We start from the raw sequence: 26,605 nt of genomic DNA on the forward strand, positions 1-26,605 counted from the left end.
GCACACACACAGAGCAAAATAAACAAAAACCAATGTTCATGCCATAATCTTTATTTTCACTGAGACTATTTTGCCTTCTGATGACTGCTTTTAGGAAATCTCCCTGCTGGTCAAGTGGCTGATGCAAATGCAGCAGACTGTCCAGTTATGAATGACTCCAAGTGAGACCTAATTGAAGGATCTGATTCCAGGGTTTTATACCCCAATTTTAAACCTCTCCAATGAGACTGCAATCAAAAATTGCACACGCCCTGCCCTGTGTCATGTACATTTGGGCACCTCAGTCCTCATTTACAGAAGCCTGAGTGCTGGTCCGTGCAGTGGGTCTATTCAGCAGTTACTGGCTTAGATTTTGATAATCCTGATAGAATCAACAACTGCCACCCACTTGGGTAGTGTGAAGGGAAACTCTGAGCAGATGAAGCATTTTACAGGCTCTCTGGACTAAGTGGTGAAAAGAAGGAATGGAATGAATAACCCCAACAGGAGTGCTGGTGGTGCCAAACCATGAACAAATATTTCCCTTCATACTCCTGTTATGTTAAGTGACAGTTATATTTGTCATTACATACAGCCCCAGAACACAATTACCCAGCCCAAACCCTCCACAGCACACAAAGCCCAGGCCATGCCGGGCACACAGAGGGGAAGTATTGCAGTGGAAGCCACAGAAAATGCTGACAGCATCAGGGAATGGCTTTTCATGCATGGAGGAAAGCCTGATTCCAAATGGAACGAGGAGCTTGGGTGGTGCTGAAAGCTCTGGCATGGCAACTGCAAACAGGACCATCCCTGTTTAGTGCCTGTTGGTAACCATGGCCACCCTTTCCCTAAAAGTGAACTGGTCCTGTCCACACATGGTGGTAGCAGTGATGGATAAATACCCAAACATACACATAGAGACAAGACTGGAACAAATGAATATTGGAAAATAATCAAAGCCATATTTTGCTTCAGACAGCAAAAATTGCACTACACATGAAGTGTAACAAAAAACACACAGCAAAACAGGCTTTTTATCAAGGGGCTTGGTTTTTTCTACTCTGTTGCTACATGAAATGGAAGCATCAGGGAAACTGGATACAGAAACATACAATACAAAGGGAAGAGTGAGAGAGAATAGACTACTGTCAAATGTAGAAAATAAACACATCAGGAAAAAATGCAGGAAATAAGTCTAATTAAATTTACTAAATAGCTTTTGGACTTATTTTACAGCTGGTAAAAATAAGGTAATCTCAATACGCACACTTTCTGTTAAACAATTCAGAATAAAAACATATATGTAGCATTTTGAATTTCACTGAGTGCCAAGAATGATGTCACAAATTAAACTAACAAATCCAAAACACACAACTAATCATTTGACCGTGCATTAAACATTCTTAATTGTGCTTGATAGTTTGCAAAACTTCTTATTATTGTGACTCTACAGACAGGCATTTACAACAAACAACAATGCTACTACATTTTTTTGCCACTGTTCTTAAAACTTTGCAGCTAGGAGTTGCACTCACTTTTCCCAGAAGCAGTATTTGCATATATTCACAAAGGCAAAGAGAAATAACTTCAAATAATGGGATGAAAACTCTCCAACAGATAAAAATGTAAACACAGCAGGCCAAATATTTCTTAGAGAAAGCAACAACCATCATTTTGTAATATGAATCACTGAAGACAAATATTTTTAAAGCCGGACTTAATTTTCTGTAGCTTTAGCACAAGCCTCCATCTCTCAATTAATTTCATCATTCCCTGCTTCTTCCAATCACTAAAAGTGCATGTAGCTCTCTTAAGACTTTCCTTCGCTTGGTTGCCACAAAAATAATTGCCACTTTAAAAGCCACAACTTTTTTTCTCAGGACTGACAAGTTGTTTACTTACAGACTTCCCATTTATTCCCTCGGGGTCTTCCATTGAAGATTTCTCCTTCCAAATTATATATGGGCTATTAGTGACAGGGAGCTTCAGACAGTGCTAGTGCACACACACCTGTGGAAAAGACAGCACCACATCGTCGGATTAATTTGTTGGCATGAAACTAGGAGCTGATCTTCACTTCTGCAACTTTCCAGCAACTAACAAGTATTCACAAGTTGGGAGCAGTTGCCTTTGAAGAACTGAATCAGTCTTGAAAACAAACACATAGCCGAGCTGTTTATTGCGAATCCATGCATGCCAAAAGCAGGCAGCGAGAGCCCCGTGGTGCTCACTGTCTGCAGAAGAATAAAAGGCAGCCAGGAACGCTCCTACCGCCACTATTTCTGTGCCAACAACGCATCTCTTCTTCTTTTTTTTCCTTTTTTTTTTTCCTTTTTTTTTTTCCCTTTAAGAAGCTCAGCCTTCCCCTGATATCTATCAATGTCAATCGTACTTTAATGCTAAGAGGAAATAATAACAAAGCAATATGATTGTAGACTGAGCCAGGATAAAAAAGAAAATCCATGAAGTTTTCAAATGTTGCCCTCAAGCTAAGGATATTTTTATACTAAATCTCTTCAAGTTTACATTAGGTCACAGTCTTAGGCCTCATAAATTATAAATATGGGATGCTTTGTGTTCTCTCACCTTCGGAAAGGGTGCTCTTTGATGTTTAAAGTAACAGTGAAGTACTCAGATGAAACACCAAAAGCTTACCCTCCCAAAGAGATATCAACCCAAAATATGGTTTCCTTCCTCCTTTAGAATAAAATGCTGTAAACATCTTAATATTCAGAATTATTCAATGGCGTAATTTAAACAAACCCAGCTAAAATCCTCATGAGAAAAACTGGGACTTTTTTTAAACACATGGGGGAAATGGTGTCAATAAAGAATAAAAATGAAAATGTGATTTTTTTTTAAAGTGTTTACACACACACACACACACACACACACACACATACACACATATTATATATACACAGAGATGTGAGTAACACTTTGCTCTTCTGTGACAGTTGAAGATATGGTCTGAAGACATTCTGTTTGTCCTAAACCACTCTGCATATGAAACACATATAATTTAGGATCAGGACCAAAATCTTACTCTTTATCTTTCTACCTGGATACCTAGCAAGAAAGTAAAAAAATCCCTTCAAACCCCATTTTTTTGGATGCTGTTCATTGCACATATTTGGCTACTTCTATAAAATCTAAGCATTAAGAAAGTGTTAACAGGTCCACTCCACACCCTAAGGAAGATGCTAATATGAACCATGCTTCTGCAATGCATCCACTCCCTTCTTTCTGGTTTACAACTGAGAGATCAAATCCAGTCCTGCTCCTGCTGAGAACAATGGCCAATCTGCAATATTTCTGTGAAATCAGGGTTTGGTGCTTATATTTGTTCTAACACCAGATTATAGGTTAGAAAACTATTTATGGCTTTTAAAAGTGACAATTAAAGTTAGGCAGGGAATGAAAAGATATTTTTTCTAACTTAAAAAAAAAAAGAGAGAAGAAAACAGCCCTCTTACAATGCCCCGCTACTAAGCAATGACTGACATCTGTTTCAAAAACTCTTTTATTGCAAAACTCAATAAATGGAAAAACCGCACAAACTGAAAGTCTGCCACTTCAGTGAGGGAATAAAATGGAGCCTTTTCTAATGGAAAAATATTCAAAAGTCAATTGATGTAATGCTGGTATGGATGACCTGATGGATTTTCAGATCAGCAGTGCTCTCTTTACTAATGGAAAGAAAACTTTACAAAGACTGGTAATTTTCTCTTGAAGCCCAGAAGGAAAAAGCATGTAGGTTTTAGTGTATATTATAGTTCAGCCCTAATTAGGCGACCTAACTTGCAGGAACTGCTGTGGCAAATATTTTCTCTCTCTGGGAAAGATTCCTATAACACACCAGTGTTAAAAGAGCCTACTCTTGTAATTTCTGCTCTGACATTTGCTGCACCTCATGTCACTGCAAAAGAGGTTTACAAAAAGCTCCTATATATGTGGGCACCCACCCACACTGCTAGGGGGAAAGACTTGTCTTGCTCAGAAGACACCAGAGATCTCTGACAGCAAAATCAAGTCACAGTAACATGAGGGTTTAGATGTTAATACAGAACAGCTGATCCACAATCAAGTCATAATAATTAAGTAATTTTAATTTTGAAAAATTCAACTCCTAAACAAGAGCAACTTAGTGATCCTAATTCTAATTGTCATCGTAGGTTATTTTTAACTTTTAGTAAAGCTTTACAAAAACTAATTAAATTCCCTTGATGTGTTAATGTATCAAAAAATATATCCGAATTACACAGTATCTATTACAGAGAAGCGGTTATATGCAAAATGTGCCAACAAATATGACTAGGACAAAAATTCAATTTATTGAAAAAGACAAGATCTAAATTGAAGGGAAGTAATGAAAGCACATATCCTGTTTTATTTTTCTCTACTTCTTTGGAAGTCATTTGCTTTGTAAAATATTACCATTAAATACCCAACAGTATTAGGAGTCCTACCAGCTAAAGAAGTACTGTTGTACCAGGCACGATGACCAGCAGTCCTCTTTCCAAGCAGCTATTACCATTTAAAAGGGCATTAAAAAAGCCCACAGAGTAGCACAGACAGTGGTTTATGGGGGATTTTCATTCCCTCCTTTCTGAAACGTTGGCCAGCGCTGTGCAATTTTCCCCACACACGCGGATCCCAACACGCGCCTTTGCCGCCAGGCACGGGGTGGCTGCCAGCCCCTCCCAGCCATGCTGCAGAGGTGGCAGGAGCTTTGACGAGCTCCTTGTCATGGAAGTGCTGTCCCCCTGTCCCCATCTGAGCACCCACCTAAAAACCTGGCAAAAGCCAGTGGCTTATCACCCAGGAAGCAGACATTAAACATAGTCACTGATACATGCCCTCCTAGGCTGGGAGGTGCCAGTGGAGGCTGACCACTTGCAGAGACTACCAAACACAAGGGTGACCAAAAAGTAACTGGCCATGGCTGACCCCAGCACCTAGACACCTACATCTAAGGACAAGGAATCTGATTCTTTACGCTTGCCAAGCTGTTCTTCATAAAAGCTGTGCATTTCCCATGCTAGACCTCCAACAACACTAATCCACATCTTGAGCTGTCCCAGGGCTGCTGTAACACACCTTCAGCCGCACTGAGCCCCTGACAAAACTCACAGTGATCAGAAACAGCACCAACACATTACCTTGGGCTGCCTTAGCCCCTCCATCACCGAGGGGAAGGAATTAAACTTTTCATCCTGTTCCTGTGCCACCAGCAAAATCAGTTCTGTCTTACATCCTCCCAGCTGATTATGCCATTGCAAAGTCTCCAAGATAAGGTAATTTTTAGTGCCATCAGTGGTTTCTGCTTTGCTCTCTCTTATTTTCTTATGCTTTCTCAGGAGCTGATGGGATTTTTCCAGTAACACAGTGAAAAAATTGTATCTCCCCAACTATACACATTTGTTAGAAGAAAAAGAACCCCAAAAGCCACACATGCTTTATCTTTTAGTAAAGAAAATAACAAAAGAAGTTCTGAGGCTGGATGAAATGGCCTTTTTTTACCCTGTAGATGATAGCATGTGGTATTTTGCAGTTACTGTGAGGGAGCTCAATGGTTTTGATTTTAGGTGCTATATTTGGTAAATTTCCTTTTAGACACTTTCTAAAGACTCACTACATTCACTCTATTCCCAGGTAGGTCTCTTGTCCCCCACCCCCCTTCCTTTTAAGGTGTTACATTTGGCAGATAACCTGGGTAGCATTTAGAAAACAATTATTTCCAAATGCTGGGAAAGAAACTTGCCAAGTGTAACAGCTGAAAACCGAAAAGAAAGGAAAAAAAAAAAAGAGGAAGGAAATAAAATGGAAGAGGAAAGGTATTTTTAAAAAATGAAATTTGGTAGGGACCTTTCAGCAGCTTTATAAACAATTAACTCCAGGGCTGTGACTGAAGACCACCTCTGATTCAGCCTGGGACGCCTGCAGATGCAATACAGCATCTTGCCTTCCACTGAGCCTCAGGGACTCCAGCAAAACAGACAGGTGCCCAGATGTGTGGGACCTACCATGCACATCTGCTGGAAGGCATCCACACCAACTGCAGAGCTGACACCGAGCAGACACAGACTCTGGGGGTGTGCAAACCCCCAGTCTGCTCTGTGGCCATGCAGCATGTAGGTAACACACTGAACAACACCACAGGGGTAGGTCACCATTTCTGCACCCCCATAAACAAAAATGTTCATCTCAACAGACCTTTTTTTTCACTACCATCAAACAGAAATGCATGGAGTGTCAGGACTTGCAGCTGAAGTAAACCTGCGGGAGAGGAGGCTGAATGTTTTCAGTTTTATTGGTAAGGTTTCCTTTACATAAAATAGAACAAGCACTCTGGTGTCCTGGACAGGCATGTTTAAAACCCAAAGCTCTTACATTCACTGTCAAGTTTAGGTCTGGCTTGAAATTAATCTTGTTCTTTATAAGTAAATAATACAAATTTAGTATCAAGAATTTTGTTTTGCCATCTAGATAATCACTTTTAACTTCACTTCAAAGATTAAAACTATGGTATTTCCCTAACATTTTTTACTTCACTGAGAAGTTAAAGTTCTGGTAAGGAAACATGAGGTCTCATCTGCCTACACATGAATCTCACTGAGTGTTGGACCAGAAAAACCAAGGAGATTCAAGAGCAAAAGCAAGCAAGAAAGAAGGTAGGAATGAAGCACTATGAACACAAAAAATACATCACATGCAAATGATATCAGTGACAGTCTGGGAAATACATCTGTGATACTTTCTGAATCCTGATTACATTTATAAAATTGCTATCACACTGTAAGCCTAAGTATGTCGGGAAGGAACAACTCAATAATAGAGTTTGTGCCCCATTTCTCCCATAAACCATTAAATCATGGAAAAGGTGTTGAGAACACAAGGGCCACGATACTGGTTGAGACCAACATCCTCCTGGTGCTGTCTCCAGCAACAGCCATAACTGGACAGAAGGGCAAGAACAGAACAAGCATATGCCATTTTCACAGCATTTTCCCAGTTTCCTGCTATTCCTAGCAGTTCTGAACATTCATTTTTGGGGGAATTACTAAGAACTGAACAAATTTTCTTGGAATTATCTTAGATGTCAAGACCCCTTCTGAAGGGGTCAGCTTCCTTCTTCTGACCGTGTCAGCCCAGAGCCGATCACCTTCCATGCACAGCTACAACCATTTTAACTGAGGTTTAGCAGTTCACATTTATATCTGCAGAATTTCAGTTGTCATTTTATTGTCTACTGACTCGTCTCATAAGGTCCTTGAGCAGTTCTTCACCACTCTCCTTGCTATTCACCTCAAGTGGAAGAAACCTACAAAAATTATTCTGCTTGATAAGCACACTTATTGAGACCTTTGGAGAGTGGAGTGGGGATAACAAAAAAGTCCTACCTGAAGAAACAAACAAAGGCAAAAGGTATTGGCATGTTTTTCTGGGAATCTCCTGGTTGCTAACTTCAGCAAGCTCAGAAAAGCTCTCTGGTCTCCCAGCGTTGGAAAAGATGGTCAAGTACAAAGAAAACTCTCCGGGGGTGGAGACAGAAGCCTGAAAATGTGGTGTTCAAAAGTGAGAAGGGTAAGAAGACTGGAGAACGGGAAAAAATGAAGTAAATAATTTGCCATTGCTTTTACAAGATCTAAACCTGAAATAGAACTGATTCAAAAACTGTCTTCATGAAGTCTTTGAGTTGCTTCCCACATCCAATGGTCAGGAATGGTTTTGAACAGGAATTAGGACCTGGCATGAGCTTCAGGTATGAAACCTGGTGCCTGCAAAGGGCAAATTTCTAAGTTCAATCTCCCTCACACAAACATGAAACAAGGTGCCTCAGACAGGAAGCTCCACAAAAGGCTAAAGTGGGAGACATATCCATACAAAAATTTAAAGCAATAATGTTATTCTAAAAGGAGAGCTCTCCAAACATAGCAAAAGATCATATTTTTCATTGAATACTAAATGCACACAAAACCCAAGCTGTAGAACAATGTTAAAATTATACTGGTTACTTGCTCGACAGAATTTCTTTTCTAAATTACTTTAAAAATTAATACTACATTTAAACTACCCAGTGGGATCAACTTTATTTGTATCTGAAATGTAGGCTGAAACTGTTCAGCAGAAAAACACACTAACAGTTTAGGACAGGAAATAAAGACTATTCTTAAGGTGAAAACATAAAAATTCTGCTTTTAAAAATTAATAAAATTACATTTTACAAGGTAAACTTTGCCTCAAATAAGAATCAAACAGCTTTCCCCGCAGCATTCCATAGGATCTCTCTCATCAAAAAGGTAGAATTTCCCTGGTTTTATTTATATATCATTAACAAAGAACAAAACCAGAATGCAACAGCCAATTCCTTTGTCATCACGTCTTTGAGCAATAGATCAGTTTTCTGCTTTCTATGTGTCAGACTACAAAAGGTGGGGGGGGATGAACAGATTAACACTATTAGGTGAAGTGTCATGGTTACTAAAAAATATGAAATACCTACAAGAAAAAATGTTGAGCTACGAATCATAACTTGCAACTGGAACACTTACCTAGCTCAGGAAAGAAGTGTAAGGTACTTCACAAACAAAGCTTTCTTTCAACCCGTGTGGTTCTGTACAATGTAGTAATTATATATCTGCTTTAAGAAGCCTTTCTACACCTATTATAAATTTAGATTAAAGGTAGGGCATTACTTATTATTTTACATGGCTTTTAAAGTAGTTTGTAAAATATATGAAGTCTATAAAAGTTTGTGGTCTAACAACAAGCAACTTGTCCTGCTTCTGCATAATTCAGTGCCAACAGGTAAAAGTTTGCTAGTTATAATTAATACAGGTCATGTGTAGAGGTTTTAAGGTTTACACAGAGCAATTAAAGTAATTTTCCTCTAGGTGAAATGTCTAAGTTTTATAATTTTTTAAAGTTTTTTTTAAAATAAATCAGATAAATTTGAGTCTAAAGTTGTAACAACCTTCATTAAAACCTAGGCTTCCCCCAGGCTGGTAAAAGCATTCAAGTATACCAGCAATATTTTCAGTAGTGGATGCCCCAGCATCCCAGAGAGCAGAAAAATCCACCCAGACAGATGGGTTACAGAGAGCATGGATGCAAGGGAGTCACCCTGGCTACAGAAAGCCAACATTCAACCAGGAAATGCAGAGGCCAAAGTCTTGGCATCTCCTGGCGAGGGGGCCCCAAGCACTGGGTCAGGGCCAGCTGAGGTCCCAGTGCATCTGTGAGAACCCAGCTGCCTCTGGACTCCCCCTGCCCTTGGGAGCAGTGTAGCTGTCCTTGTGTGGCACAGAGCCACGTCTCTGGTGTCTCCATGGGAGTGCCACTTGCAGATCCCACAACGGATCAACCACCACCTCAGTGTGCACAGCAGGGACCTTCCTCACACCGCCAACAGCAAGGCTAAGGGTGCTGCTCTCTTCTTGGCAACAAGAAAACTTCCCTGTCTCTTGAAGTCAACCAAAATTTTCACTGATAAGTCACAACAATCACACAGTGCAATGAGCATGTTTTCTTCAATCTTTACAACAGATCAATTTCTACAAATGCTTCTGCCTCTCTTCATGTAGCAGAGATACCAACTTGAAATTGGGATGAGTTTCACCAGTAGGTGCAAGTAGTCTATTTTCTTCATTTGGACTCATTTCTGAGAATGGGATCTCTTTCAACCTCTGTTAAGTCCAAATGAAAGAGCATGAATGGTCCTAAACTGAGAAAACCAAAAGGCTGTACCACTGAACTGTCAGATCTGTCAGTGTGAGATCCAATGGGATATTTAAAGACATCAGATCAGCCTAAGCACCTACAGCCATTTACACTTCCTTGTTTGTTTGTTTATTTTGCAAGCACCCTTGTGAATTAGAATAAAGACCCAGCTGCCCCTTTAGCCACCTAAATACCCTTGGAAGCCTGGCTCATGGTGACCAGAAATACCCCAAATTCACTACCTGAAAACTAATTTTAAAGCAGAAGTGATACTGTTTTTACCTAACAATGATGCCAACTTTCCTTCCTGTTTCTGTTCTACGTCCTCAAGCTCTTGCCTCTCAGGAGCAATCCCAGGGAAGGCACTGCCCAGCTCCCTGCGGGGCCATCCCTGCTGTCAGTGGCTCAAGCAAGGAGGCACTGGTTGGGACCTCTCTCTCTTTTCTAGTCAGCAGTTTCTCCTTATGAAATTAAACTCCACCAAATTGTTAACAAATTTGGACAATTAGCATTGGAATATTACAGGAGAGAAGAAAAAAATTATTGTAGGAGTATTTATAGGGCCAAATAGTATCCAAATTTCTTGCAAAACAATGCTAAAACACTTTTGTTTTTTAATGCTGTTCTGTTCAACTTCATCGTCTTTTGCTTGAAAGATGACATTCTTCTCCTCTGGCTTCTTCCAGACTATGTTTTCATGAAAATGAATTCAGTAACTCCTCATTTTTAACATAATAAAAACTGAAAACTTAAGGATTTGGAACCTTGATTTGGTTTTGCTTACACAACTACACAAAGATGCATTTTGTGGGTTTTGTCAGCAAAAAATGCACCTAGTCAAACAACAATATTCAGTTTCAGTTCTCCATACCTCCAAACTGCATCTACCAATGAGAATGAACTCTATATACATTCATGAAAAAAACAAAATACTCAAGAGCAAAACACAGTAGAAATTAAGTAGTTAAATAAGTTTAATAAGTCAGTCTGTCCTCCAGCAACAGGCACACTTCTTTAGTGTTTGCTTATCCTAATAGTCTTGCAATCCTTTTCACCATCACAGCTCAAGATGAAACTTTAATTATTGTTAAATATTACTGACTGTAGCAATATACCAAGTGGGAAGAACAGAACAGATGATGGTTATTATCTATAGAATACAATTTTTGCAACTATTAAAAAAATAGTTTAGTTTATCAAATAATGCTATAGCTAAATTTTTATAAATAATATTGCATAATAATGGAAAAAGTGAAGAATGAACTACATTAACATTTTGAACATAATATTTCACTTTCTTTTGAGAACAATATAACCTAAAACATAAAACAAGAAATTTTATTCACACAACACTATGCAATCACCTTCAATATTCAGATGATAAAGAGCTCAACCTATTGAGCTGAGTAATTAAAATTCAAAATTTTCAGGAATTAGGCCAATTGCCTAAAGTAGCAGTAGGTGTGACTCGCTATGGAAACAGCATGGGAAGGACAGAGAAACAACTTGGAGTTGGAAAAGCTTTCAAAAGCATATGAAGTACCCAGCTGTGGCCTCCTTGATTTTAAGGACTTTACACACAATTTCCGCTCTTATAAATAAAAAGAGCTTTCTCCTAGCTCACTTCATTATAAGGGGAGCTGCAAAAATGCAGACCCACCTCAAAGGGTGGGAGTTCACCTGGGTGATTTTTCCAGGCAGCCCAGCACAGTGGGGGCCCTGGGCAGACTGAGGCACTGAGTGCCTGCACTGCCCATGCCCCCACCCCCTGCCCAGGCTTTGATTGGGAACAGCAGCTGCCCCCAGGCTCCCCCAAGAGCTGCCCCTCTGGTGTCACTGCCAGGCAGCCACAGCTCACAGGCACACCATCAAATCCAGGCAAACTTTTCTTGGTCCAACCATTAGAGCCTTCTCATGGTAGTTTGACCCACATCACAGAACTCAGTGGTAAATTTGTATTTTACTTCCTAGGTCCATGCAGCAGGATTAGCACAATCAGACAGAGTGAAAAGATATTCTGTGTCACAAAGGGAGGGAAAAAAATAAAAAAGCACTAAAAGTGTCCAGACATTTGAGAAATCATTATCTTATGATGTTTGGTATATCAGATTAAACAGTCAAAGAGAGTAAAAATGATAGAAAGGAAAGAAATCTCAAGCCTCCTAACTCAATTTAAACTCTTAGTTTTGTATCACTCTCTCTAAATCTAGAAGGAAAGGTTATTTTGAGCAATAATATTTTTGGATTCTATAATTAAGCAATTGAATGAGAGAAACAAATAAAATAATGTAAAATTCTCTAAATGGACAGGGTGCCAGAGGGTCCCAGTTTCTGGCTGACTAGGAGAAACTGTTCAAATGACCTTTGAAGATTTTACAATTCTCCTGCCAAAATCCATCCCTCACCTTGCCCATAGTGACAAGTTTTGCAGCACAAGGAAGACAGAGCCACAAACAAAAAAAAACAAAAAAGAGTGACTTGCTTCCTCCTTTCTCTTCCTACCCTGTTTGTGATTCACTTCACAGGGGAAGATGTAGCTAATGAAGAAAATTAGAAATGGTACATCAGGCTTGGAATGAATAACACCAATTATTGGTGCTATTGGTAACCATTGGTTATGGTCACACAAGGAACCAGTGACTTCATTTCTCCTTAGATGGGTTATAAATACTTTTATTGATGCTATTAGAATTTCTAAAGGTGAACCATTCAGAAAGTGTAATCCATACATTTTAAAAGGTTACTGAAGAACATTCATTCTTGTGTTTTACATCACACTTAAATCTACAGTAGAACAAGTTGTGTACAAGCTAGAACAAAGGTTTGGGAAGGAACGTATCGAGACTAGCCTTCAGAAGATGTGCCAGCTACCTCCACGAGCTGCAGTCCTCAATTAGGGACATTTCCATACATATTGCCCTTCTGTCTCTTTACTTTCTGCTGCAGCTGGACTACCTGCTCCGTGCCTACTCCATGATCCTACAACTACCCTCATTACAGTTCATGCTTACACAGCTTTTGGCAGAGAATGAACAGCTCTAATCTGGAAATTGTTTCATAGGGACTTTCCACACACCACTCTTTTTAAAGAACTTCTGACAGCACTGAATGACCATTTTCTCTTCTTATAACCATATTTTTATTTTAAAGTATTATGGAAAGTGTGAGTCTTCAAACGTAGCAACTGCCTGGTGATGCTGTTCATACTGCATTTTGCTGGAGCATATGTAACAATAAGAGTGTTTTGCTACTAAAAGCCAATGGGAGCTACTCTGCAATTTAAACAATCTAATAGGGGGGGAAAAAAAGGCGGGGGGGGAGCGAGGGGGGAAGCCTACTGTTATATTTTCATAATAGAAGAAAACTCTGACTTTCTGATAGAAAAATTGCCAATTTGAGTACAGTCTTAAACAACAGAGTATTTCCTGCACACACAAAAAAAAAAAAAAAAAAAAAAAAAAAAAAAAAAAAAAAAAAGCTTTATCTCTAGGATGAACAACAGGGACCAAAACCATTTCATAAGTAGCTACATCCATCCATCTCTTTGAAGGTCTTAGGTGACGGCGGGAGAAATAAGAACCCCAGAAAGCGAGCTGAGGCAGGATACACCTGTGGGTGCACCCCCTCCCTGCTGCCCTTGCTCAGCACTCTCCTCCTCAGGTGCTGGGATGCGCGGAGCGGAGAGGGATGAGCACCGGACATCATCCCTCCGCGCCCCGACGCGCTGGAGGCAGGCAGCCAGCGGGCTCCCGGCGGGGAGGCGGCCGCCCCAGCGGGGCCGTGCCCGGGACGCCGCTGCGGTCGCGCTCAGCGGGGTCGCCGTCGGTGCCCGGGCATCGGTCTCGTCCGTCGGAGGAGGAGCTGCGCACTCCTCGCTCCACTGACACTTGCCGTGCCCACAGCGGGCAGCCCCGGGGAGCGGGGCGAAGGCGGACACGCTTACACACGGCGAAGCGTCCACAGACTGCTACCCTCCGACACACAGCCTGCGTTGTGTTACCCTCCGACACACAACCCGCGTTGTGTTACCCTCCGACACACAACCCGCGTTCAGCGCTGCCGCAGCGCCCGGCGGCCCCGGCCGGCACCGGGGCTCCCGCGGCGCCGGGCGAGCCGCGCTCCGCCGCCCCTTCCCCTCCCACGCCGGGGCTCCCGCGGCCTCGCCCCTCCCTCCCTCCCTCCCTCCCTCCCTCCCTCCGGCCGCCGGCCCCGCTCCGCTGCGCGCCCGCGCAACCCCCGGCACTGAGCCGGCGCCTCCCGCCCGCCCCACGTGTCCGGCACCCCCGGCCGCGGCCCCGCCGCCCGGGCTCGGCCCGGCCCGGCCCGGCGCGCACTTACTCCGCGGGGCCTCCGGGGCGGCGGCGCGGGCCCGGCGGCTCCCCAGGAGCGGCGCCCGGCGGTAAGTTTCGAGGAGCGCGGAGCCGCGCTTGGCGGGGAGGGGTTTCGGGGAGGCGGCGGCGAGAAAACTTCCCTGGAGCGGCTCGACCGCCTCCTCCGCCTCCTCCCGCTGCCGCCGCCGCCTCGCCCGGCGGCAGCACCGCGCCTGCCCGGCCGCGCCGCCCGCTGCCGCCGCTCTCCGCCCGCCGTCACACACGAGAGCGCCGCTGGCCGCCCCCATTCCCTCCCTACCAACACACGCTTTTAAAATTATTATTTTCTTTCATTTTTTTTTTAATTATTATTTCTGAGAATTAAGATGTTATTAGCGACGGAAGGATGGGGGCTGAGGAATGCCGGCTTCCTGCAGCGCCGCGGGAGGTAAGGGACGGAAAGCTACCGGCAGCATCCCGCGGCCCCAGGGGCTTGTCTGACACCGCTCCTCACCATCGTGGGTAAAGCCATCGCTTGGAGGCACAGAATGAGTCAAGGCGTCAAGATCTGCATGGGAATGCTGCGCTGGGAGAAGCTGTGCTAGGCATATGGCACCTGACCCCGCGGACTTCGGATCACCCCTAAAATCCGAGTTTGTACGCATCCACCCCTCCTCATTACCCATGAAGAGAGAAAGCATGGGTCAGATTCCATATTTGCTTCGGTTATAAAGTTACTGCAGATCAGTGGTAGAACATCCTCTTCACTTCCTCATCACAGAGACATGAACTTAGACCCTGCATAAGGTGTATAGCACGGGCATCCGAGTATAACACAGGTGAAAGCCCTGCTCAATCTGGCAACCTGGTCCAGACACTGAAGCAAGCAGAGCTGCTGGGGTTTTTTTACCTATAGTTGTAAATATGAACACTGCAGTCCAGGCCTTCTCCTCCTCCCTTTCTTCTCCCTTAAGCCAAAAAGGAAAAAAAAAAGTTACCATTGCTTCAAGTTCTTCCATTCCACTCCTTTGTCTTCAGTACATACTCTTCCACTGTTTTCTTTTCCCAGCTCTCATGGTGTGCTTTTATGCCAGTTTCAGAAAGTAAAAAAAACAACCCTATCTCTACCTTTAAAGAAATTAAAATTATGTCCCCACAAGCATTTATGTAGGTATACAAGTTATGCCATTTAAATCACTAGAATATCTAATGTTTGTCTTGAAGGACACAAATCACATGGAATCTATTTTAACTTTTTAACAATTTTAAGGGTTTTTTCCTCCACAAGTTTCTTCTCCAGTCCTGTAAATTACAGGGTAAGAGTTAATCAAAATGTCACATGTACATGGGGCCATGTACAGAATATTCACAGAGATGGAGTCCACATTTTTCTGAAGTTAAATGAATCCATTAGGCTGTATTTTGAATTGACAAATATGGGATGTTTACATGTAAGGTTTTTTAAAATTTTCATTGTACCTATATTACTTCAACATTGTATTTCTTGTTCGGTATATTTTTAAGGTACAAAACCAAGTTTAATTCCCACTAAATCCAGTAGCCAAAACTCACCTTGACCCACAACAATGGGATAATGGATTTTTTCACTTCAGGGAAGCAGATTAAGTTGCTGTAGCATACCTGACCTGTGAATGTGATCCATAGGCTGTAAAAATTTCGGTTCACAGATTATGAGAACAACTCAAGAAAGGTAAAGTCGCAGATCCACTTGCTCTCTTGCAGTGGAATGTGTAATGGAGAACAGCACATGTGATTCTATGAAAATCTCTAGAAGCAAAATGGAAAACCTCATCTCTGCAACATACTTTGTCCTGGACTTATGGAATAGACATGTGCAGCTCATACTCTACCTTGCACAGAGCAGTTTCTTCAGAAATTCATGATCTTTGTTTGACTATCCACTCTGTCATTAAGCCTTTTTTCAAAATCAGGCGTGGGGCTTATTGTATGTCTAAATTCTTTTTTCACCTAGAAATCTTACTGGTAAAAAAAAAAAATCAAATATTCTTATTTCATATGTATTTTGTTATTTTGAGCAAGTAGGACAGTATTCGAAAACTATACAGACACCAAAAATATTTAAGAAAGTCTCTGCCAAAGCACATCTAATTCACCAGAGGTGCTCTAATTTTTGTGTTGGATACCTCAGAATAAAATGTTAATGTCCACTGCAGCAAGAGCCGAATTGTTGCACAGGTATGTGAGAATGCTGGCAATACAGCTCCAAGGAGGACCATGAGAGCCCCCAACTTGCTTATAAAAGAGCGGACCTCCTTCCTACAAGAAACCCTGGACATGGTGGTGGTAAGTGATGTGGATTGTCTTAGATTTGGCTTAGAGGTATTTCTGTAAGCTTTCCTTTTCTGCAGGGTTATGAGCTGTTAATGTTGTGAAAAGCACACAAGTGAAGGCTTCAAGTGAAGCCTATAGTTAAACACTGAGTAAAAAATTAGCATAATTACCCTTCACAATCGGAAATTGGTAAGCATGGTTTATAGATCAAAATGTTTAGAATAGCAGTGAGATTGCCATCCTGCTTCCTAGAGTCCGGTCTAATGAGTTGTCAAGCATCTGCTGCTGCTACTGGATTAAAAACCAATTGTGAAAACTCCCTCCCACCCCAAGAGCTGTCAGGTCACCTGCTGCCATTTATCCCCTTATCTGCAATAGAAACCTCTGAAATGTTAAGTGGTTTATTCGACCTGTAATGTCAGCTAAAACTGGTGTGGGTCTCCCTTATGTGGCTAATGAATTTCAGTAGGAATAGTAAGAAAGCATATTAGGTCTGACAACTCATAGCCCTGAAATTTGAAAGACCGGTGCCTTTGAGAACTGACAGTAATGCCAAGGTAAACAGTTTCTTTTCTGTTATTCTTTCACTCCTCAAAACAAGCACCTCTCCAAATCTGAGAGCTTCTGGCAGGTATGATGAATGGCAAATCCTAATGAATCCCATGGTTTGGCCAGAAGTGTTAGGACTTAGCACTCTGTACAAATTCTCATCTGAAATAGGAGTATCAGGAGCCAATTTCTTGAACATAATTTATTCCAGACACTAGCTGGAATAAACAGCATTCTGTAACCTCCTCAGATACTGTGCCAGTAGGGAGCTGTCTTTACACTTCTTTCAACTAAGCAAGGGATCCAAATACAAAATTCATCATTCAAGAATACAGTGTGGTTTAAGAGACTGGAGGATTAGAGTTCATTTCCAGGGACATTTTTGTGTCCTATCTGTATGACATTTTCTTTCTGAATCAGGTCTACTGTGGTTTGCTGTTACCTTGCCCTGATGAGTTTAAAAAAACCCAGCACTGGGGTTTAACTTTCTAGAAGCATCTCAAGCTTATTCAGTTTCTACAATATGTTTCACTTAAGTTTCATTCTAGAAAGGAAGTATAAAACGGGACTTCCTTAGTTAGTAAATGTTCTTTTGTCTCTCTCAAAGTCTTTTCAGACCTTGATTCCTTCAGTCACCGCCGGGCGTTTTGTTACAAACAAAAGCATTGCCATGAGTATGAACCTGACTTATCCATGCAAAGAAGGACAAATAAAACTCAGCTTTTCAGTTCCAGGATCAGATGCTGTCCTTAGCTACACGGAGAAGTAATTAAAAGCAAGATTTTTATTACTACGAAAAAAGACAATATTCAAATGGTGCCTAATGGCTTCTAATGGAACCTGGAAACATTTCTGAGACAGACGATATTGGGATTCAGTGCAAACTGGCACCCATAATGCCGTGTTGGTGAGCCACGTGTGACAACAGATCTCCACCTACTCCTTTAAAAGGTCCCACGAGAAGACAAATAACAAATAGTCCATTCAAATGTTAATCTGTCTCATCTTCTAACTCTTGATTATATTTTAACTCCCCAAAATAAACCATTTTCATATGTGATGCTTATGTTTTCAATACCACCAATGTTTATCTTCCATGTGATTGGATGATTTAAGTATAATCCAATTTGTTTTTCCCTCTGCTATGCTGCTCATCCCCCACCCCATCCCCCCAGTAATACATTATTTTGTCGCTATCTTTCTGATAGGTGTTTGTCTAGAATTAATGAAGATGGAGGTGGGTGGGAAAAGCAGCCATTTAGCATTGTGTGGAGGAGCAGATAAGATCGTCTTCCAGTTTCATAATCTGCTAATTGTGTCGCTGCAGATAGAAACTTCCCACAGTCTCCAGGTCAGTGGGAAAAGTCCCTCTGACTTCCAATGACTTTTGAGCGCTGTTTTTTCAGTATCTGAAAATTAATCTCGCATGCTAAGATCTAACAATGTAGACACTTCAGTTTTAGTTAAACTACTCCCCGAACTATTTAAGAATACATGAATTTACAGAATTTTACTCCATGAAATAACTGGCTAAAACCAGGCTATGGAGTAAATTATCCATGTAATCCTGTATTTTAAACTGTCTTGTAATTTTAATTGTGCCTTAGCTCATTAAGTTCTTAAAACTGAATACTCCATGTGCAGTGAAAGAACACCCTTAACCTTGCTCTCTCCACAACTCCAGATGAGGTTTTTCGGCAGTAAAGGCCTGGAATCAGAAGCCTGTGTACCTAACATCGGTATTAACAGGAGGCTGAACCATTCAGAGCAACAAGCCACTTCTTTAAAGTCATATTCTGCCAACATGGACTTGTGCATTATTTAACATAAGACCATTTGTAAATTAGTTAAGTGCAGTCAGTATTGCAAATTTTGAAGTGCAGTTTATCAGGTACAGAAGTTTAATCAAAGGAGTCTTGGGAAACTTGTTCGTATTTCACATTCTTTGTTTTTCTTTAGAACATTATGGCTCGATTTAACTCCCAGCAGTCCAAGAGGTTGGTTGGTGTAATTTAATCATTTTTGCTGACAATGTTAAGTCTTGCTAATCTGTCGTTACCTGTATTCTCCCTAAGTTCAATACAGAAAATTTCTTAGTATATTTGAGGAGAATTGTGTTTGTAACAGGAGGTTTGGGTGTCTTTGAAGAAAATATTAACTAACAAGGCAAATATTTATTGTAATGATGACAAAATAAAAAGCTTGTATTCTTTTAATGAGTAAAATTATATGAAGGCGTTGCAACACGTTTCTGACAGGTTACTAGGAAAAAGTATCATCCTTAGATATCTGGGGAGAAATGTTTGAATTTAAAATTACCATCTCTGAGTTTGCTCAAGTTCCTTCTGAACACACGTGTGGAAATACCCTAGAAAGAGATTTTCTTTGTCAAAAAATGTAACGAAACGGCGAATTTTAAGTAAATATTTTCCCACGATGAAATTCGACAGTGCAAACGTGCTAGGAACAAACCAGGGAGCAGGGGGAAGCGGCGCCTCCCGGCCGCAGCTGCCCCAGCCGAGCCGCGCTCGCCGCCCGCCCCGCTCCGCCTCCACGGGCCCAGGGCACGCCGAGCCGGGCAGGGAATGCTGAGCTTAGTGCTTTGAACACTCCCCTCCCTGTCTGTTTGGTGGGACTTTCTAGGCTCGAGGGACGTGGAGCCCTTGAAGGATGCTCCGAAGGACACGGCAGGAACGCACCCGGCGGCTCTGCCGCCTCGGTCCCCCGCAGCGAGGTTTGGGGGCAGCCGGATGGTGGGCCGGGACTGGGCTGCAACCATGCGCGAAATCATCCCCTTCCACCCACCATGGACCGACCCCTGTTTCGCTGAGGTGACCTCCTGTGGCACCCAAGGGATGGTCCTCCAACACTGCTCGGTCGCTCCAGTGGTGTCTTAGGGCCAAGAGAGGAAACTAGGAGATCATATGCGGGAGAAAAAACCGCAAAACCTATTCGGCTGAAGCCCGCTTAATAACGTTCTAAAAGGGAGTAGAGAATGTCCCACTGATCCCTTTGGCTGTTTGCTGCGCTTGAGCGCAGCCATTGCCAATAGTCGCGTAAGGACTTTGAAGTTATGGATATTGTCTTCGCGGGCATCAGTCGGTGCTTTAATAGGTCTCGTTCTGGCTCGGTCGCTGAAAGACGTAGGCAAGCCAAAATTTCAACGCTCTTCTGGGGCATCTAAAACGTTAGGTCCCTCCTCCGAGAGGGACTTCTGTGTGAGGCCAAGCGCGAAGAGATGAATGAGTGCATATGTTCAAAATTACATTTTCGACAGAAATTCAGATCTACCGGGTCGTGTTTAAATGCGAAGTGGGAGAGAACGGGGGGGCTGAGGGGGGGCTCAGTATGCAGGAAACATCACTGGGAAATCTGGAATGTAACAGGCAGGATCAAAAGTTAATGGCCTATTTGATGTGAAAAGTGAGCTGGGGATGCCGGAGAGCGAGAGCGAAAAGAGCCGGCCAGACGCACGCAGGGCGTCGGCGCAGCCGGGCCCCCCAGCCCCACGCAAATAGCTAAGCCAAAAATACAGCGCAGGTAGGAGCGCTTCTCCGTCGGGTTAGCCTTTAATCCGGTGAGTTTAACCTCCCGAGTGGGGCGCTGGGGTGGCTGAGTCGGCCCTGGAGAGCCGCGCCTGGCATCGGCTGCCCCCGCAAACCCGCGTACAACCTCTCCGCCGCCTGCTGCGCACAGCCCGGGCAGCCGCTGAGAGCTCTCTGCCCGCAGCACCGGGGTGACGCCGCGGGTCCCCGCGGAGCTGCATGTGGGGCGCTGCGCCGGGGGGCGCGGTGGGGTGCGGGGGTGCGGGCAGCGCGGAACGCCCCGGGGCGCGCACGGGCTGCCGCTGTGACCCCGCTCGCAGAGGCACAGAGCTCGCACCGCCGCTCCTGGGGCTCGGCCAAGCCCAGGGTTCTGTCTGCGCCTGGCACAGACAGACAGGGAAAAGGTCCGGTAGGAGAGGATGCGCTCCTATGGATTGGCAGGCCACGGTCGATGCTCGCCGAAATTACAGACCACCCTGCCACACAGCATCGAGCCATCTTGTTGATAAAACTAAGCAAAAAATGTCAGCCTCTAGTACCATCAGAATATTTCATCCATGCCAATTTGTTTAACGATATTTTTCTAAAAATAACTCTTTCCCCTGTTTGGCTCTGTTTCTTTGGCTTTAGCATAAGCTTTGAATTAAAACTGTTGACAAGATTGTAACGAAAATACTGATTGATGCAAACATGCCCTGAAACAAATCCTCACCTGATTCTGGTTCTATGACTACGCTGATTAAAGCCAACCCCCGCCTCCAGCAAGCCCGACCGGGGTCTCCAGCTTCCAGAGGAATTGCCCGTCGGGACATTACGGTGGCAGAAAACGAAGGCACAGGGACAATTACCGAAAAACAGGGTTTGAAGGGCTAGGGCTTCTGCAAGTTGGTTGGAAGCGACACCGAGACAAACACATCGAATGCAGTCTGTTTCTCCCTCCTTGGTCTTATCCCAACTGCCAGATACAGTCAAATGTTGAGAGAAGACTGAGTCAGGCCACTGCCAACGCTAGAATAAAAAGAATAAGAGAAGCCAAAAATGCCTGTGGTCTCCGTGAACTGCATTAAATCACGGAGTGGGTATATTTAGGTGGATAATGAAGCGCGTAAAACTGTGGATAAAAATCAGTTGCCATGGACTGTCTAGGATTTCGTGTGTTTTTATTAATTTTCATAGGAGACTTTAGGATTTACGTGATTTCCCAGTTTCAAACTCCGGACGGAGCTCTCTCGGCGGTGGGAAGCGCCGGGGGAGGCGTTCGCCGCTCCCCGCCCGCCGCAGCCGCCCTGCTCCGCGCCCTACCTGGGGCCGGCCCAGCCCTGCCCCGGCCCGGCCGCCTTGCAGGGGCGGCTTGCGCTGAGAATGGAACCTAAGGGAGCCTGAGTCAGGAAAATGGGGAGATCTGGTCTGACTGGGGAGCGTGTCCAAACTTCTGCTCCAGCCCTGATGACCCAGCTGCAGATCAGCTCTGCGGGAACACGAGGGAGGTTTGGCCTCTGACTGTTCAGGCAAGGAAGGGGGAGGATGCTGCTGCCTCCGCACAGCAGCTCTGTTCCCTGGCTGAGCAGGACAAGAACAGCCCAGGTTCCAGCTACAGGGCAGCTAGCCTTGCAGCCTTCCCATCTCCTGACTGACCATAGCCGCCACAATCTCCTCGTGCTCCCGCTCCTCTGTTCCCCTCCCTGGGCGCCGGCATCAGAGGTAGCACTAGCGGGGGCCACTGGGGCCGGGTAAACAGGAAAGTCCTGCTGGATTCCCTGGCGATTCTCCCTGAGCCGAGGGGAGGAGCGGCCACCTTCCGCTCCCTGCTCTGCTCCCGCCTCGGCCGCTCCTCTCCCTCCCACCGCTCTGTGCGGGGCACGGGGCCGGTGGGGGCCGTCGCGGCCCTCCCGCACCTCCGAGGGGACAGTGGGATCCCGCAGCATGCGGGAAAGCTTCCCGCTGGGATTTGTGTTCTATTTTTTTAACAGCTACTCTTTGCCGGTTTAAAAAAACACAGCCACATTATTTTCAGTGAAATCAGTATCGCTGCGAATCTGTGACTACCGAGTAAGAAGGGGCTGGAACACGGGCGGGATTTGCAGAGCGTCACGGTCCCACAGCGGCGTTATCCTACATCATAAGCAAAACTTAACCACCCGCAGCGACCGCATCACTGACACCCGGCAGCATCCCCACCCGCGTCTCGGGAGAGCGCAGAGCTCCGCCTCGGCTCACCAGCACCTCAGGAGCCCCGACAGCCTGCGGGCACCCACGGGGGCCGGGCGGGTCTGCGCGGGGGGGTCCGCGGGCAGAGCAGGTGCAGCCGGCGCTGCCGTGCCTCCGTGCCTCTGCGGGATTCACCGCGCGGCCGTGCCTGGTATCTCCCCTCCCGCCCCCAGCCCCAGAGGTTTGGCCTCTGTTTGTTTGTTTGTTGTCATTTCCTTTTTCTGGTGTAACTGATTTCAACACAATTGCACCTCACGTTTTGTTCCTCGCTCAGACTTAAGCTACGTGCCAGCCGGAGCCTGAGATCCCCTGCACTACTTTCTGTGCCCGTTCATCTTCACATTCCTTTTAATTTTTTTTTTTTCCTCTTCCCCGTGGAAGTATAGACACATAGATGTGCCAGGTTATTTTCAGATGGCCAGTGCCCAGGACTTCAGACCGGTTAGCGAAGCGGCATCAGTGTCTCCTCATTAGCGGGGCGTGCGTCCCGGCGCCCGTCACCGGCTCAAATCCCGGCACTGTCCCTGCCGTACCTGCCTGACGGAGCCCTCAGCTGGGAGCACTCCTGGCTCGGGTGGAAGGCAGGCGCTTCTCCCCTCCATGCTCTCAGCAGTAGGGGACTTATTCTGACAAGGAGAGAAATGACAGCATGACTTAGATACTCATTGTCACTCCACTGCCTGCTGGTGGAGGTACCTGCCGGATTAACAAATTCAGGTTTGGATCAAAACCTGCCTTCCTAAATAACACGGCACAAAAAGCCCAGGTGGCTCCTGGGCTGCCATTCACCTTTACTTTATAAAAACTGAGAGCTGTATGAATTTTACCAGCAGCCCTGGATTTTCCCGTGCATGGGCTGGTTTCTATTGGACGCTGCTGCGTACAAACGAGGGAAGGAAAAGACGCTTTCTCTGCCAGGGTGTCAGAACGGTACGAGATTGTCATTTTGGGCAATGGTAAGGTCTAAGTTCAAGGATGGGAGTTTTGCTTGCCAGGCACTTGGAAGTGTGCAAGCCCGCCCTTTTCCGCCCCGCCTCACTCCCTCCCACAAATCAACAGCAACAATAAACTCCGGATGCCAATATGCCAATAAACCTTAAAAAAAGAAAAAAAAAAAAAAAAAAAAAAGGGCAATATAGTTAAAGATCCGCCTCGAATACATCAGCACATAAGCACATAGAACGCCGAACCATCCTTGGCTCTGAGCCCCCTCAAAACGTTTCTCTTTTTACAGGAGTGGATGGAGACAGTGGTGTCGACGATGTACTCATCGGGTTCACTGCTGTGGCTGACTCCCCAGGTCCCTGCTGCTGGGGTGACAAATATCCCTCTCAAAGGTGCCAAACAACATTTTTTATTAGCCCAGCTATGCGGGTAATGGTGTAGAGCATTTAAGCGCTGTGGGTCATCCCCAGCTTGGTATCACGGTATATCTCTCCCTTCCGATTCTCCTCTGACACCCACGGGTGACTGGAGGGTGTGAGTGTGTGTGCACCCTAGAATATGGCAGCGTGGAAAATACATTGTTTCCTGAAATAATAAACAATCAACTTGTTAAAATAATCCGGTTTTCACCGTGTTTTGTGTGTGGAGGAGTGCTTACCTCAAGTCTACTCAGGTTTCCCAGGCATGAAAAGCCTGTAAACATTGCAAATCATCTAGGAGAGGCGTTGAATTCTACGCGTCTAGAAAAAGACACGTACTGAGTTTTTTAAAGGAAAAAAAAAAAAATTGCAGGATACGTTTTAAAGAAAAAAAATTCTAGTGAAGGGGAAAATAAGGGAAGCGAAACCAAAATGGTACTGGAAAAATCTTGGCTCTGGTAAGCAAAGAAACACTCTGTCTTCTTCCAGCGTCACTTGATGAGACCATAAAGAGACACATATTGTGCATTTTCTCAGGTTTTCAAAATCCTACACACATATAGTAATAGCAAATTTCAACAGCTATTGCCAGGGCTCGGGTTGGTTTCCCTCAAGTGAAGAAATGCATCTTTAAGTGGGAAATCTGCCATTGGCTAACCACAGTCAGAGATGTCTGCTGGGATAAACAGCATTGTTAATTCCTTCAAGCTCCATCTGTGGAAGTGATAAAGTGCAGCCATTATGGAAGACTGCAAAGTTAAATTAATTAGGTTCCTCCATTATGCTGCAGTCTTCTGAAGATGATTGCTATTTTCCTCTTAAATGCCATTATTCCTAAATCTATCTAGAAGCTGATGCAATTAAAGTGAACGTAATGTAAATTTAACAACACAAATGACACTTTCCTCCCCGTATGTTTGAATGGGGCACGTTTTTCAAGCTTGGACTTCCCCCGTAAACATGTGATGTAACCTTAACAAAAAAAAAATTCAAATAAACCGGTGTGTATTTGGATACTTTTCTTCGGCGAATTCTTGGATCAATACTTTTGTTTCATGTTTTCATGTTCTCAGTAATGTTAAGGGATCCAGTTACAAACTCTTGCCAGTAAGAAAGAAAATATGCCCTGCTGTGCACCCTCCTAAACACTTCTAAGAAATAGTGTTTTCTTTTCATTTGGAATGACGATTTTGTTTGTCTGCTCTGCCCCGGCGAGCGAGACTATAGATTATTAGTAGACACATTTAATTCCGGACCATAACGCAGGCGGCTGTGCCCAGGGCCGACACACGCCCTCCCGCCGGGGCAGTGCCGGGAGGGGGCGAGGGCACCCCGGAGGTTCCTGGGGCCGGGGCTGGAGCCCACCACCACTGGGGCGCTGCCTCCCGCCCTGCTGCCTCCGCCGGGAGTCCCGCCCCGGTGCCCAGCTGTGATTTTATTTTTATTTTATTTTATTTTATTTATTACATTTATTTCTTTAAGGAAGAAACGTGATTTCTCTAAGCCTCTGCAGTGCTTCATGGGTCATTATGGCTTAATGCAATTAACGTAACCTTTTGTAACCCAATATCAAGTACTTCCAGGACAAATCTTTAAACAGATCACTAATCGTAAAACAAGTTACGGTGTCTGGAGTGAAAACGAAGCTATTTGCTATTCCCGCTGATACTTTCAGCTTTTCGTCCTTCCCCCTTTCTCTTCTCTCTTGCTCTAGCATCTCGGGTTTATGGGGTTTGTTGGAATGCTGCTTAATTTCTTTTTTTTTTTTTTTTTTTTTTTTTTTTTTTTTTTTTTTCTTTTTTTTCTTTAGGTCTCTGTTTTAAGCCACTGAAATCCAGCGCTGGGTTTTTACGGTTTTCGTGAGAAAGGCCGTCGGGAATGCGCTGCAGGAGGAGCTGGAGGAGCAGGCGGGCGCGCTGGGGGCGGGAGTTTGCGCGCAGAGATGAGCGAGCATCCTCAGGCGGCACCGAGCCCGGCCGGGTCCCGCCGCCGCCCCGGGGGCCCGGGGTGTGCCGGGGCCGGGGCCGGGGCCGGGGCCGGGGCCGGGGCCGGGGCCGGGGCCGGGGCCGGGGCCGGGGCCGGGGCCGGGGCCGGGGCCGGGGCCGGGGCCGGGGCCGGGGCCGGGGCCGCGGTGGGCTCCGGGGGCGGAGGGACATCCATCAGCAGCGGCCAATCAAGCGGAGTGCCCTCCCCCCGGGCTAATTGCTTTTGCTTTTATTTCAATTAGGGCCGGCGCTTCCCGGCGCGCTGCCCTCAGCCGGGGCTGGGCAGAGGAGCCGTAACACGTGTCGCTGCATTCACAGACACAAATATTTCCCCCGCCAGCCCTTGTAGAGCTTTCCGCAGCACGCACAAATGGAGCAGGTTTGGCTGTGAAGTTTATGTTTGATTTAACGGGGAGAAGCACTTCCTGGACTGGTCTTTCCTTCCCGCCGTGCCGCTTGGGAGAAAATTCCAGCAGGATATTTAAATTTGGTTCAAGTGTCGCACGGATCATTTATAGGTGGTTCAAGGTAGAGCCACCACTTTACCTTAAATTTAGGCTTATTGTTGCGTGTCTATGAATATATTTCTCTGTGTGACTGTTACGTAGATCATGTCCATGTGAGCA

The 26,605-nt window shown here is 44.7% G+C and overlaps 1 protein-coding gene across 6 annotated transcripts in view; it reads right to left on the reverse strand.

Annotated features, from left to right (window-relative positions):
- EYA1 (EYA transcriptional coactivator and phosphatase 1) overlaps positions 1-14,172 on the reverse strand; it is a 159,212-nt gene extending 145,040 nt beyond the window's left edge. For all 6 annotated transcript variants that reach the window (XM_059862108.1, XM_059862097.1, XM_059862089.1 and 3 more), the window contains exons 1-2: positions 14,044-14,172; positions 1,885-1,992 (exon numbers count right to left, since the gene is read on the reverse strand). In XM_059862108.1, coding sequence (XP_059718091.1) covers positions 1,885-1,917 — 33 coding nt within the window. In that variant the 5' untranslated portion in view covers positions 1,918-1,992; positions 14,044-14,172. The remainder of the gene's footprint in view (positions 1-1,884; positions 1,993-14,043) is intronic.
- Positions 14,173-26,605: the final 12,433 nt, after the last annotated feature.

This window comes from Haemorhous mexicanus, chromosome 1, assembly GCF_027477595.1.
Source record: "Haemorhous mexicanus isolate bHaeMex1 chromosome 1, bHaeMex1.pri, whole genome shotgun sequence".
NCBI lineage: Eukaryota > Metazoa > Chordata > Aves > Passeriformes > Fringillidae > Haemorhous > Haemorhous mexicanus.